The sequence below is a fragment of the Bombus vancouverensis genome, chromosome 1, assembly GCF_051014615.1.
Source record: "Bombus vancouverensis nearcticus chromosome 1, iyBomVanc1_principal, whole genome shotgun sequence".
In the NCBI taxonomy this organism is placed as follows: domain Eukaryota; kingdom Metazoa; phylum Arthropoda; class Insecta; order Hymenoptera; family Apidae; genus Bombus; species Bombus vancouverensis.
In genome coordinates, this window is record NC_134911.1 from 10511941 (window position 1) to 10525763 (window position 13823).

Sequence of the window (13823 nt, forward strand, 5' to 3'; positions counted from 1 at the left end):
ATAAAATACTTGTACGCATTAATTGTTGGCGCGTAAACTTATAGAAAATTAAATCGGATGACGAAATTTCAGTATCAAAATAAAAAGAAACGGTAAAGATGATTTCGAAATGTTAAAAAGGTACAATAAAGGGATATTTTGTACAATATTTCCTAACTTTTTACTAGTGATTTGTTATGGATTATAGATTACGCATGTATGTGTATATATAGAGAAGGTAGACGTTAGTCATACTGCGTACAACCGTATAGCTGTATGGTTTCGAGTAGTATGTATTCAGTTTCCATGGTTAGAATAACCCTATATGTAAGTATCTATCTAGGTATGTACATATAATCTATATGGATAAAATGTACGATCCGTAAAGGTAAGAGCGCTATCGTCGCGGTAGTGATTGCGATTAATTTACCAACCGTAATAGTAGCGTAAAGAAGCCGCGCGAAACAACGCAACACAGTTACGACATACAATTCGTTCATATCCCAATGTAGTTGTTGTGTTTTTAAATTCATTTCGTTCTAGAGATTATGCATGCAAGCATGTAAATAAACGATTATCGATAGCGTTCAGTTGACAAGCATCGTATTCAAAGAGGGAAACGTAGAGAGAAGAAAGGGTAATAAAGGTAATAACCTTGATTCCAGATTTTCAATACGTGATTAAGAAGACTTAAATTAATTCGGCTTAAATTAATTGGACACAAACGAAACAAAATGTCTGAAAATATCGAGGAAATTATCGAAGAAGAAAATTCTGTTACAATGTTAGATGTACTTCGAGAAGAAAATCAGTTAGAAGAGGACGCGTATGCGGTTCTTGGTGCATCTGATGACAAAAATTGCACTTACAGCAAGGTTTCACTTTTACACAATCGCTAACCTTCTCTAGTAAACAAGTAACATTTAATTACAAACGAATCATCTGATTTTTCAGGGTTATACACGGCAAGCTCTTTACGCATGTAAAACCTGTTGTCAGAAATCAGTACGTGCAGCAGTTTGCCTTGCTTGTAGTTTTCATTGTCACGAAGGTCATGAACTTATCGAATTATATACTAAAAGACATTTTAGATGTGACTGTGGTAATTCAAAGTTTGGAGGAAAAAAATGTAACCTGGATCCTGTATGTTGATTTCTCTGCTATTGTTACATTTTGTGTTCTGTACTTCTTCCTCCTCTTGTTTCATGTTTTGTTCTACTTATAGTCAAAGGATTCACTAAATTCCGAAAACCAATATAATCACAACTTTGATGGCCTTTATTGCATTTGTCAGAGACCATATCCAGATCCAGATGATACTGTTAATGACGAAATGTTACAATGTATAATCTGCGAAGACTGGTATCATTCGAAGGTAATATGCCCTCATACCAGTTGAAATATTATTGGACTAATTGCAATTAATGACATCTAGCATTTAGAATGTGAAAAGGAAATGCCAGCGGATGGTGCATATGATGAAATGATTTGTGCTGGCTGTATGAAAAAGAATGACTTCCTGTGGAATTATGCCAACAAATACACAGGTATACTGGAAAATTTTTTAATGTCTTAGCGATTGTTATATATATATATATATGGCGATGATTGTAGTATATTTTTATTTAAAAAATACAGTTTTGCATATACATGATTGTAGCTTTGACAACAACAGAAGTCTCTTTCGGTGATAAAGAAGAGGAATTGATTAACGTTGAAAGTGAATCAAAAATTTGTAGAATGCCAAGGAACAATTCTGCAAAACGAATAGTATTACGGGGAAGTTGTTTTTGGACAGAAGGATGGAGAGCTGCTCTATGTACTTGTGAAACATGCAAAGAGGTAAGAGATTTTTTTTCATGCAGCATGAAATAAATCCTCGATTTTCTGTATTCGTAAATTAAAATAATCTTTACAATCGTAGCTCTACCGAGAGAAACATATCGCGTTCCTCCTTGATCCAACAGACAGTGTACACGCGTACGAGGAAGCTGGTAAAATAAATAGTCGAGAATCACGATACGAGAAGGGTATGAAAGCTCTTGCCTCTTTAGGTCGTGTCGAACAATTGACTGCTATCGAAGGTAATTACGAATTAAAGATTTATTCGAGTCGTTCTATAATTTTGTTTATTTTATATTCACGTTTGCTTGTATACATATGTTGGCAGAATACAATAATATGAAGGAACGATTAAAACAATATTTGCAAAAATTTGCTGAAAACAAGAAAGTCGTGCGAGAAGAAGATATAAAGGAATTTTTTTCGGAAATGGAATCGAAGAAGCGACCAAAAGTAGTGATACCTACGTATTGTCGTTGAAAACCATTACTCGAATACTATAAAAATTTGTCGTTTCTAACAAAACAAAAACAAAAAATCAATGTATTTATATATTACTGCAAGCAATGTTTTACTTTTATATATTTCGTTCATTTACAAAGCTTAGTCGCGTGATATTAAACTATCTCGCATCTGGTACAATTTTCAAGTTGTAAATGTAGCAGTGTTCTAATAAATTATAACTGTTTTTTCGATATTAAAAAAGAAAGGGAAAGTGAAGAAGAAGAGAATGAAAAGGACGAAAGGAAATAATGAAAAGTAAGAAGAGTATCTTGTTATTTTTGGAAAATATCAACTTTTTTTTAACGCTATTTAACGAAATGTTTTCCTATGTATATAACGCAGCGTTTACATCAGCAAATAAAAAGAAACAGTTTGTGAAGCTCCAATATCTGTATGAAGTGCGAGCTGCGTCGGCAAACACCAAACATGGTGCAAAGTACAAACGCAATACGGTTATTATTGAAATTGGATAGTGGAATAAAAATATTATAATTGGTTGAAAGAAACTGTTTATGTGGTGGATTAGAGAATAATAAACATAAATAAATGCGATGTAAAATGAAAAGAAAGAAAGGACTGAATGGATGATTTTGTGTTCTGTGTTTTCTTTTTTGCTAAGAAAAAATAGATTACATTGGAGACGAATTACATCGCAACGTCGGTTTGAGCGGCAAATTACATATCAGGAACAGTCGGTTCGCCGTTTAATCGCAGCGGTATTACCAAAATTGGTTCCGTAGAATTTGGTTTATTCGTATAAATAGACCAGGTTCTTTCAATGCAGTCGAAGATACCTATATTTGTATGATTACTTGATCGATAGTTTGTCAATGATAATGATAGCCAAATTAGACAAAAAGAAAGAACGATAAAAATGATTAATTAGAAAACCTACCAGTTGCTATAGTTTTTACAGGGTCGTTTTTATCTTTTTCTTGATAAACTCTATAGTCGTCATCCGTTTGATCGCTTAAAATATTTATAACATCTTGGCGACACTTTGCTGGAGGATGGTTGCAAATAGCAGCCATTCTTTTGATGCTGCTATCAACGATGAGACCGTCGACTTCGGGTATTTTCAGTCGGAGATACCTAAAAAAGGAAAGAGACAAGGAAAGATTCGAGACGCCAGACAAGAGAAGAAAAGTCATTGTTAAAAATATTGTAAAATATACTTGTTACAGTGAACCGTATTCTCTCCAGGACTAACGGTCAAAATGCTTAATTGCGATTGCGTGCCATTGATCTCGCAAGGACCGACCTCGGCATTATGAAACATTCTATCTCCTTCTTGCATTAGGAAGGTCATATTTACCGAGAACCCTTCTGCCGCGCCGAAACCTTCGTTTCTTAAAATTTGTTGAGCTTGCACGTAATTCTCCGCAGTTAACAATGCCCGGGTTAGGAAGTATCTGGCTGTATGTTGTTATCCCATTTACGTACGAAAGACAGAGAGAGAGAATTGAAAGTAAATTGAAGAAAAATGGTACAGTAGGTATATTTAAAATGTACGTTTATATCCGATATAATCGAGAAGAGAAACTGAAAGAAAACGCGATACAGTGAGTTAACGTACTCACGTGTTTTACCAGATCTCAAGGTAGCAGCACTAAGCGTATTGATGGTATAAACGAGACCATACTGATTATAACCCATCGTGTATCCTGGTAAAAAACCGGCATAACTCAAAGACGTAAAATTTTCTTGCTTGCATCCTGGTTCGATTACATGCGCCGAAACTAAATACCAATGATTTAACGTTTCGCTAAGTGCATCCTCGTTATGTCCCAAAATTTCCTGTTTTTCGGAATCAACGTGACAAAAGAACATGTAAGATAGTTACTGTTACATTTGTCTAGAAATGACTATTAGAGTCAGAACCGGAACAGAAACAACTATTTTTCTGAGTTTGGCTCGTCGTTCGGCTTACCTGTCCGGGCTGATTGCACATGATGGTCGAACAACCAACCGGTAACGCATTTCCTTGTCCTTCATTTGCCACATTTGGCACGATATCATCTAAATGCATGAGAAACAACTGGAAAGGAAGAAATCGTTCAACATTTTTACTGGATTGAAGAAGGATTTTCCAAGGGAAAAGATATCTCAGAGGAGGTATTTATTGGTTTAAACGAGAGTAGAAAGAAAATATGCGCACGATGTATATTCGCGAGGGAAGGAGGTGCGCGCGCACGTGTTTACACATGTTGGCTAAAAATGCGCTAAGGTTGTCAAAGGATCGAAATGCATAATATATAAGCTTACCTTGTGAAAGGGAACGTTCGCACCGTCGGCCGTTCCTTGAATTTCCTTAACATATCCGGGAAATTGCTGTTCGACGCAGGCAAGAGTCTCCTCGTAAATTTTTCTACCCGCTTCCGTTTCGTAAAGTGGCAAATAGGTTTCATTGAGTGGCCGATACGCGTCGACGAACTTTTGAATTAGATCGGAAAACGTACGACCCTGTGTAAAAAGAAGTTTTCATTGCAAATGCCTGATGATACCAATTTTGAAATTGAGCGAAATCGTATCATTCGTCGTAGTCTATAATAAACTGATTTCAACCGGTTTAGCATTTAGAGATTCCTTTTCCTCCTTCGCTGTCCAGTCTTTCACCACTCACACCCTCGGCCCACCCACCTCGCGGCATACATTATTTTACCAAATCGAACGCAGCGTTCGAGACGGTGACAGCGGTTATTAAAAAGAGAACTTGAGAATATGGCGTTTTTCGCGTTTGGTACATGACGCGACACAATGCGAAAACGCGTTACTCTAAAATCTGCACATATATTATTTTCTTAAAAGAGTAAACGCCACTGGTTGCAATAATATTGCGTAACCATTGTTACGTAACATATTCAATAGGCTGGAGACACAGGTGTGAGAATGATTTAAGACCGTGTGCGGTCTATTTGGATGCGCGTAAGAACAAAAGAATAAAACAATGGAATGTAAATACAATAAACAGTAATTTTTATAGCATGATCAAACATATACCCGATCATGCAAATACCGAGTAAAAGATAAAAGGGGAAAACCTGTATCGTTAAACGAGTCTCTGAAATGAGACATAATTAACGACCAACGACTAAATAGATTCGCGTTCTACACTTTCTATACGGTCGCTGTAATTCTAATTAATATAATAGCAACCGTATTAGCGTTATCTTCGATTCATAAAACTTACGGAAGGAAATTAGTACGATACGTTGGGTATTTGTTAAATAAACACGTATATACGTACTTCGATATTTTATGCAGAATCAGAACCGATTAATAACCCAAGTCAACGATATTTACTTATAATCAGTGATTTTCCGTCTGCTTTTTTGAATATAATCGAATGTTGCGGCATTCGTCTTATGTAACTAATAATTCCGTTTCTTGAGCAGTTTTTTTTTATTTCCTCTTGTACTATATTCTCGTAAAGATATAAATTCTACGAATACGTTACACGTGTGGCGACCAGATACGATCTAATACAATATAACAACGATAGAAGAAAAAGAATGAATTCTTACGATATCAAAGCCGACGTCGTAATGAGTTCCTCTGGTGTAAATGATAGGAATCGCTTGCCTCCTTCCGATGTCCTTTGTCTTGCTGGTTATCTCTTGATCGGGCATTGTCGTTTCTGGACAACGAAATGGTTGCAACGTCACGACTAAAATTTCAACGCTATTTCGTTACATATTCGCAAGGTCGCGTTATCTCTTTTAACCCATTGCCATTCGCAATATTTTCCTATTTCCTTTCCAATCGGTTTGCGCTAATTTCCTCGCTCACCGTCGTCGACTCGTCGAGTTTCAGTATACGTTGTAATAACATATTTATATATCTATCAGTATGTTTATTTATACAGCTAATGATAACGAGTCAGAATCGTCGGCGTAGGACCACAAAGGGTAAATAACTGCACCCTTGTTTCTCTCGCGTTTCACTTACGACTACGGATTTTTCAATCGACTTTGTTCGAAAACTCGCGTTCCTTCGATTTTCTCCAGCCCACTCTTCTCTCACTCTTTCTCTCTTACTCTCTTACACTCTTACCCTCTTCTTACTTTTATGCCAATATTTGCTAATTTGTTCTTTAACGCGCGAATATCTATCTTTTCGAACGTATAATGCGTCCTCGTTTGATTATCGGACATGTAACCAACCAAAGTATGTATACCGTGCTGCATGCTATATCGAACACGAATAATTCATTTTCCTTCGCGTGGTGGTCACGATTCTCGTTTGCTCTATCGTTGCAATTTCTCCCTCTTTCTTTTCTTTTGTCGACTGGCACACGATACACGAAACACGATAAAGAATAGAATAGGGTATCCGAACGAGGTAAATGCACAAAAAAAAAAAAAACGTAGAGTCAGCGATCGTAAAATGAAAAATTCGACGATTTCGAGAATGCAAGATGATAGAAAATCGATGAGAAAGAAAAGCAATCGGATACTTACTACTTGCCACTCGATTACACCTACTTCTTAATAGTGTTCGTTCAGTTTACTCTGCACCCGTATTATGTACATACAATTACTCTTCTTTCTCGTATTGTCACTTTGCTTCTTACTTCTAGACTTACCCTCGAGAAAACTCGCAGAGACGCAAGTGAAATATACCGAAACGGCGGAGGTCGCGTCGTCGTTTTGACGGTGATGATCGTCGCGCACGACTGACGATTCGCGATCGGCTTCGCTCCGCTACGAAGACTCCAAGTCTAATCTACCTTTTATCGGCTTACATCGATTAGCGGAGTCGTACGGTATGGATAGTTGAGTTACCTCCAGGGGGAAAGAATTCTTCGAAGTTTAAAGAATACATTGTGCGTTATACTACCACGTTGCCACAGCCACCGGCGATCGTTAATGCTATTACTTTTCATCTTGTCTTTTCCATCCGATCTTTTCACCACGCGATGATATCGAACGGAAGTAAAGTACGCCTCTTTATTGTGCACGACAATGGTACCGATTGCGATATGAGAAAAAGAGTCTCTGTTTTCGATTATCTGTTTCTTTTTTTCATTTAATAGCATACTCCAACGCGTATACCTCCGATTACTTTCGATTCTCATTTCAATTCGAATTAATCCACAGCAAGATTCTCTCACTTCCTGTTTTTTCTGATTTCGTAAAAGTAGAAAATAGCAAGGAGGGGAGAATAAGGAACAGGGAATTTTTTATTCTAGTGGATAACAAATAAATTATAATATAATTAGATATAATATAATATAGGTACTGTATATAGCTGTTATCAAGATATGCTATGCCATTAATGCCTGCAATTTAGTATGCTATCGCATTTGAGCAACGATGCTTATTAGATTCACGTAGACGTACGTTGGATTAGACGAATCGAGATCTCTTATCAGAAGCAGAAAATCCCTTACCACGGCGACATTTCACGAAAAAAAAAAAAGGAAAGAGAAGTAGGACAGACAGATTGCACGAGGAATTGAGAAACGAAAGAAAGCGATCTGGTTCTCGCGAGAAGACGATGAGAAGGAGAATGAGGGGGAAAAGGGAAAACATGATATAGTATGGATATCTGTGACATAAAATCTAATCGTAAAACACAATCCAATATAATTATTCAGTAAGGCATAGTTGCAAAAGAATCTCATAAGCATTGCAGCTGACAGTCAGCCGCTATTCTGGCTTCCAAATACGGCTATATTTCATGTCTATAGATGGACGAGAACCAGAGCTCGAAGCTGTTTTACGGTTTCCTCTAAAATCTCATCACTGGCGATTTCCTTCTCTTTTATCAAATCTATATCGTTTATTACACACACGCAAATCCTAAACAAAAAAGTAACAAGTGCGACCTCGACCGTTTTATTAAATTTATTCGATTATCTTTCCTAATTAAAACTCGCAAAATTCGTGATATTCCACATAATTATCGTCATACTTAAACCGTAAATTACGTATTCGATAGAACAATGAATCAAATTCGTACAGCACGAGCGATCAGTAATTAGCAGTGAATAAAGTAACGAGTACATATTTCTTTGTTTTTCTCTTATTGGCATTGGAGGCTTATTACCCTGTTTCACATAAGAAGATACTGTCCCATGAAGAATGCAAATTAGAGGTTATTTTCTAGTAATTTATTAGTATACATGTTTTAATATAACATAATGTATGTATATCTAAATATATACACGCGCGAGTGTATAGGTGTGTAAATGTGTGTGTGCGTGTGAGCGTGTGTAGATGGATTTATGTGGAGTGTCTGTATAATGTTTCTATATATTTATGTATATCTGTACATTTTTGGAAAATCGTGCGCGACATTTAAACATACCTAGTAAAATACGTACATCGAAAAATGTACACAACAACATCTTTTCCACATTTGGTCACTTTGAAAACAAGCTATATCCGTTTACAAATCCTCCCCATTTCTTTCTCCTTGCATATTCTTCACTTCCGTTTGTTGTCGTACTCATTTTCTCGTCATTCACAAAATTATACATAATTTTATTCGTACAAGGAATTATATGGAGGAAAAGTAATAACTTTCTTCTTCTTAACAGGAAAAGCAAATGTTGTTTGTATTTTTATAACAATAACTTACTCCCCACAGACAAAGATTAAAACAGAAACTTATAATTAGTGCACTGTTATAATGCGATACGAATCAAAGACATTTCTCCTCTGAAATTTCTAAAATAGAAGAACCAGACACAAAGAGATGGTAAATTAAACAGCTGGTTATCGGCAGAAGGGATGCTGGGAGGTAGAGAAGGGGAATTATTGGAGAAGGAGAAACAAAGAAATGGAGAAAAACCTTCGCTTCGTAACAAAGACACTTTCCTGACCCGAGTTTAAACATCACTTTTAAGCAATAGTATACATACATACATACATACATACATACATGTATACATGTATACATACATACGTACGTACATACATATACATACATACATACGTACATACATACATACATACACACATACATGTATGCATGCATACATACATTCATATATACATACGGAGAGACATATATACATATGTGTGTGTGTTCGTCTGTCTAGTGTATTACCCACTTTGCGGTAGAAAATAATAACGCCTAAAAATTTCCTCCACTTGGATTTAATATAAAAGAAAGCAATCGTTAAATATCGGATAAAAAGAAATACGGTTCTACGAGAATGAGTTACATAGCCGGTGCTGTCGTGCCCGCGTCTTTTGTCTTACAAATATGCGTTTAGGTATGACGCACTATTATTCCGATATCAGAATGGCAGCATTGATTCTGAAATGGTGCGTATATTCAGTGAAAACTCAGTCTTGTAGAAACAGTTAGTCTCTTGAATTTCGGCGAGTAACAGTAGTCACCGATACAAAATTGCTCTGCCGCAAACACTAGGCATTATTAACTTTTTTCTCGTAGGAACGAAAAGACTGAATTCCCGAGAACATTTAATTTCCCGGTTGACATTTATGATACTCAACACGCTACTGCTCTGCTGTGTTTAGCTGCACGTTGAGCAGCTATTCGTTGACTTCGTCTTAAAGTACGCGGAGGTGATTCTGCGTCAGTTTCCTCTTCCGAATCGGAATTATCTAGTGCTGTCTTCCCAGCATATCGCCAACTAACAATTGCACCATCCCACTGAAACAGAATGTTTTCTTTCGATCGTACTCTTCATTCTCATTTATACATCCCACTGCTTACTAATATTTATATTTAGATGTACATAATAATATCTACATATAAAACTGAAATATGTATAATATATAATACATACAGATGTTGAAACAATTTCCTGATGAAATGGATGCCAACTAACATCACGCACACATCCTTTGTGTCCTACTAAACTACTAACTATCCTACCCGTCAAAACATCGTAAACTGAAAAGAATTAAAAATCGTTTATGAACTTTAAAATTTATCGCAACGCAAAATTCGCGTGATCGTTCGAATTCCGATACAAACACAGTGCAAACTTACGTATTACTCGACCTGCTGCGCATCCGGTGTAAATATACCTTTGACCGGTAATAGACGAAGGTGAAAAATGACAACGTATTAAAGTTTGAAGAACGGAATGACCACGATAGGTCATAATGCTGGTATCACCTTCCAACATATTTCTCGCTCTATGCACTGTAACGGAAACGTAAAAATCTTTGCATAATACTGCGACATACTGCGCGATAATCAGTAGTTATTCTTTACTAACGTCGTTTTGGTACTCGTTGCCATCGATAATCCCAGTTTTGATTTGCAACAGCTTTACGTGTATTTTGTTCTCCGTTATGATCGGAAAACGCACGTACATCCCACAATTTGATTGTTTGATCTTTACTATTAGTAATCAAATAACGGCCATCACCACGTGGATCAATATACGTTATCCCATCCATATGGCCAGCTAATACTCCAACCGGATGTGGATCAGTTTCGTTTAAAGTTCTTCTGTCCCAAACCTAACAAATCAAAAAGAAAATTTATCATAATGTATGGGATACATTATATTACAATGTGTGTCGTATATATGTATAATTCCTTTCATAAAATGGTGATAAACACCTTGCAGAGGCCATCATCACCAGCGCTGTATAGGATTTGAGAAGTATTGTCCGCAAAAGCAACCGTATTTACATCGTTGTCATGACCTTCGATCTAGAAAAGCAGGGAAAAGAAAAAAGAAAAATCTGTAAGGGATAAATGGTGGAACATTAACTTGTGATAATGATATACAGACACATACTCTGAAAGCCCGTTGATGACACTCTCTGTCATAAACGTAAAGATAACCATCGTTTGCTCCACCTAAAATCTCTCGGCCATCGCTAGAAAATACAAGCGAAAATACGCAAAATCGTCGATCCTCTGGACACAGTGATAAGGATTCTTGGGCACTCGAATCTCCATAAACCGGACAGAGATATACTGGAATAAAGAAAGTAAGAGACAAGGAATGATAAGAAAAACTTAACTCATTTGTATTGTTTCAACAGCATACTATATACTTATAATACTTACAACATTCTGACCAACTGGAATAAACGATATAATTCCCATCGGGACTGAACGCTGTGTCTAGGATACTCCAACCTACGTCACGTGCGGGAATGGTTTTGAATTGTACAAAATCTCCATCGTGTGTTCGGTAAAGACGTAAAAATTTGTCTGTTAAAACATAGAACGTTAGATTCGATAATGTGAAAAATCAAAACAATTTATGGAGAGAGGATTTGCTCCGAATAGAAAGACAATTTCAATGTATGTAACTTGCCTTGACTGGCAGTTAAGAAAAATCTTCCATCTTTGGAGTAAGAACCGCAAAATGCTTTGGTATTATATTTAGCAACCTGATGCATCTTATTTGGTAAAAAATTGCTACTTATTCTGCATCGTTCACCTGTACTAAAACTAGGACCTAGAGCTCTTCTTTGAATCATCGATGTGACAGAGAGGTTACGCTTATCAATATTATCTATAAATCCGCATGCTTGCTTTGTAGCAAGACTTATTTCACTTTTCTAAAAACAAAAAAGAAAACGACAACGAGAAGAACATAGAATCTGAAACAACAACTGAAAGTAACGGCTGGTGAGCCGTATATTTCTAAATAACGAACATCTAGCCTGGATGTATTTGGCAAAGACGTAATTCTTGGAGGTTGTGAATTTGCGGCGTATTCCTCATCCGAGTCATCATGATCCGAAGATATGATATGTAATTGACCGCTGCAACATTCCAGAACGGAAATCCGTTAATAATCTCGATTGCTGTGAGCTGAACTGCTTGCTCGAGAAAAGACTAAAGGGACGGTGAACGAGGAGGTTAGGTTATCCAAAGAGACAAGACAGATGAAAATATTCGATTATCTTGAGAAAACAGAGAGAGATACGATAAAAAGGGGTAGGATTTCCTCACGAAAAACGAATGTTTCGCTTTTACAAAAGCGAATTATCGTAGCGCGGATCTATAATAATAACAAATTAGAGGAAGAGGTTAGAATTCCTCCTGCTCTCGTTTGTTCATTCTCTCTCTCTCTCTGTCCTTCTGTCATTTTTTCAACTTCTCTTTTCTGTGGAACCTCTATGCCTTTCCTGTCTCTTTCTATCAACGGTCATACGTATACCACACGTTCATAGGAAAGATCCACAATGATACTAAACCTTTCGCCTATGAGATAACATTGAACCAACCTGCGTATTAGATATTGCAAGACAGCAGCAAGTCCTGGATCATGTTCAATATCCATATTCCGTGAACTAATGCCTCCCATGCAGCGTGTAAACGAATCTTATTTACCGTCTAAAAGCAAACAAGGAAAACGTCCGAGGGTTGATGGCGTTAGTGCAGTGACTATGACAGTTGAAACAGACGATGACAGGAACGGAGAGAGCGCGTGAGAACTTGGAGAGAAGAGGGGAGAGGAGAACGGATCGTGATATCTTGTTCTTCAACGGTTGCAACACATGGAAAAAGAAAAAGTTGTTATTCGAAAAGTAATAGATTGCAATTGTGATTGCCGGACTATAGTAACACATACACATATATGTGTATTGTGTATGTGTAGAGTATGTGTAGATCGAATTCATCGAGCAAACGAGGCTGAAAAGGAAAAGGGTTAAAAAATTAAAGGGGGAGGAGGACGAAGGCGCGAAACATATTTAAACGTTGTTATACGAACGTTGAAATTTCGACATTAAGCATCAATTAATTTGGAACATTTTCAAGCACGTTCACAAACACTACAAGTAAAAAACTCTATATCCGATTCAGATATTCTACGTATCTAGCATCAGTCAAATAAAAAGAAGGAACTTTATGACGAGTTCCAGTGATTTCCGAATTTTGCGAACGTATTTTTTCGGAACAACAAACCATTTCGAATTATTGGGCTTTTAGGACAAATACGATAGGATAAACATTACAGATAAATATTATAACGATACTAGAAAAGGATCAGAAAATTTATTACGCTTACTAGATCTGTCACTAGTTGAGTTTAAAAGTTGAGCGAAACTGATCGGAAAGCGTTTAAATTGCGCTGATCGAAGATAAGTCAGTGAACTTTCCTGTTCAGGTAAATTCAACTTGATTCCTATGCGCATCGAAACATTCACGGTGCATAGCCATTGGCTAAATACAGAATAGACCTGACATTCAATGCATCTTCATGTTCCATGTTTTGATTTGAGGGTCAGCTAACAACCTAACTATTACCCCCTTGCTATTATCGTGTCACACGAGATATTATTGATTCCGGTATAGATCCCTGAACGATAACAGAATGTGTGCCACGATATTCCCTAAGATTGAATCAAATGTGATTCCAATGTTGGTCGTATTACAGAACGCGAGACACAAAATCCCAAATAATATCATGTCTATTCTATACTTGATCTAGTTAGATAGAGTTAATGGAATGGATTACGAGCACTCATACATATACTATACATACGAGATCCCATGATGCCGCGTGAAATAACGCGTGATCGCGGATGTATTGTAACTTT

At 36.8% G+C, this 13823-nt stretch overlaps 3 protein-coding genes across 7 annotated transcripts; 1 reads left to right on the forward strand and 2 right to left on the reverse strand.

Annotated features, from left to right (window-relative positions):
* The first annotated feature begins 187 nt into the window (after positions 1–187).
* On the forward strand, positions 188–2910 carry LOC117153523 (putative E3 ubiquitin-protein ligase UBR7). 4 transcript variants are annotated; one of them, XM_033327644.2, is made up of 8 exons: positions 188–322; positions 645–854; positions 934–1122; positions 1205–1354; positions 1415–1526; positions 1640–1821; positions 1904–2063; positions 2150–2910. In XM_033327644.2, exons 2-8 carry the CDS (start codon positions 714–716, stop codon positions 2299–2301), a joined length of 1086 nt encoding a protein of 361 aa, XP_033183535.1. In that variant the 5' UTR covers positions 188–322; positions 645–713; the 3' UTR covers positions 2302–2910. The 4 variants fall into 4 exon arrangements, 3 of the variants coding, with proteins under 3 accessions (XP_033183535.1, XP_076474417.1, XP_033183532.1); XM_076618302.1 differs by having other exon boundaries at positions 188–306; XM_033327641.2 differs by lacking the exon at positions 188–322 and adding an exon at positions 351–367.
* tan (C45 family peptidase tan) lies at positions 2595–7069 on the reverse strand. Of its 2 annotated transcripts, none has more exons than XM_033327639.2 (8): positions 6911–7069; positions 5850–5962; positions 4591–4788; positions 4256–4363; positions 3906–4122; positions 3501–3741; positions 3221–3417; positions 2595–3119 (listed from the first exon to the last, which is right to left on the reverse strand). In XM_033327639.2, exons 2-8 carry the CDS (start codon positions 5952–5954, stop codon positions 3001–3003), a joined length of 1185 nt encoding a protein of 394 aa, XP_033183530.1. In that variant the 5' UTR covers positions 5955–5962; positions 6911–7069; the 3' UTR covers positions 2595–3000. The 2 variants fall into 2 exon arrangements, with proteins under 2 accessions (XP_033183530.1, XP_076474413.1); XM_076618298.1 differs by having other exon boundaries at positions 6786–6924.
* Positions 7070–8418: 1349 nt separating this feature from the next.
* Positions 8419–12728, reverse strand: LOC117153374 (DDB1- and CUL4-associated factor 11). Its single transcript, XM_033327366.2, has 10 exons — positions 12507–12728; positions 11933–12041; positions 11588–11834; positions 11335–11481; positions 11060–11241; positions 10879–10971; positions 10529–10775; positions 10297–10452; positions 10091–10197; positions 8419–9954 (listed from the first exon to the last, which is right to left on the reverse strand). The coding sequence occupies exons 1-10, from the start codon at positions 12584–12586 to the stop codon at positions 9790–9792; spliced, it is 1533 nt and encodes a 510-aa protein (XP_033183257.1). The 5' UTR covers positions 12587–12728; the 3' UTR covers positions 8419–9789.
* Between the last annotated feature and the right edge of the window lie 1095 nt (positions 12729–13823).

Excerpts from the sequence above, each read along its gene's own strand:
- LOC117153523 (XM_033327644.2), top strand. The coding sequence starts at position 714 with ATGTCTGAAAATATCGAGGAAATTATCGAAGAAGAAAATTCTGTTACA. Across the intron at positions 855-933 it reads AAAATTGCACTTACAGCAAG|GGTTATACACGGCAAGCTCT; the intron begins GTTTCACTTTTA and ends CTGATTTTTCAG. Across the intron at positions 2,064-2,149 it reads ACAATTGACTGCTATCGAAG|AATACAATAATATGAAGGAA; the intron begins GTAATTACGAAT and ends ATATGTTGGCAG.
- LOC117153374 (XM_033327366.2), bottom strand. The coding sequence starts at position 12,586 with ATGGGAGGCATTAGTTCACGGAATATGGATATTGAACATGATCCAGGA. Across the intron at positions 12,042-12,506 it reads TTGCAATATCTAATACGCAG|CGGTCAATTACATATCATAT; the intron begins GTTGGTTCAATG and ends GGAATGTTGCAG. Across the intron at positions 11,835-11,932 it reads CAAATACATCCAGGCTAGAT|AAAAGTGAAATAAGTCTTGC; the intron begins GTTCGTTATTTA and ends TTTTGTTTTTAG.
- tan (XM_033327639.2), bottom strand. The coding sequence starts at position 5,954 with ATGCCCGATCAAGAGATAACCAGCAAGACAAAGGACATCGGAAGGAGG. Across the intron at positions 3,742-3,905 it reads CTTGAGATCTGGTAAAACAC|CCAGATACTTCCTAACCCGG; the intron begins GTGAGTACGTTA and ends AACAACATACAG. Across the intron at positions 3,418-3,500 it reads AATACGGTTCACTGTAACAA|GTATCTCCGACTGAAAATAC; the intron begins GTATATTTTACA and ends TTCCTTTTTTAG.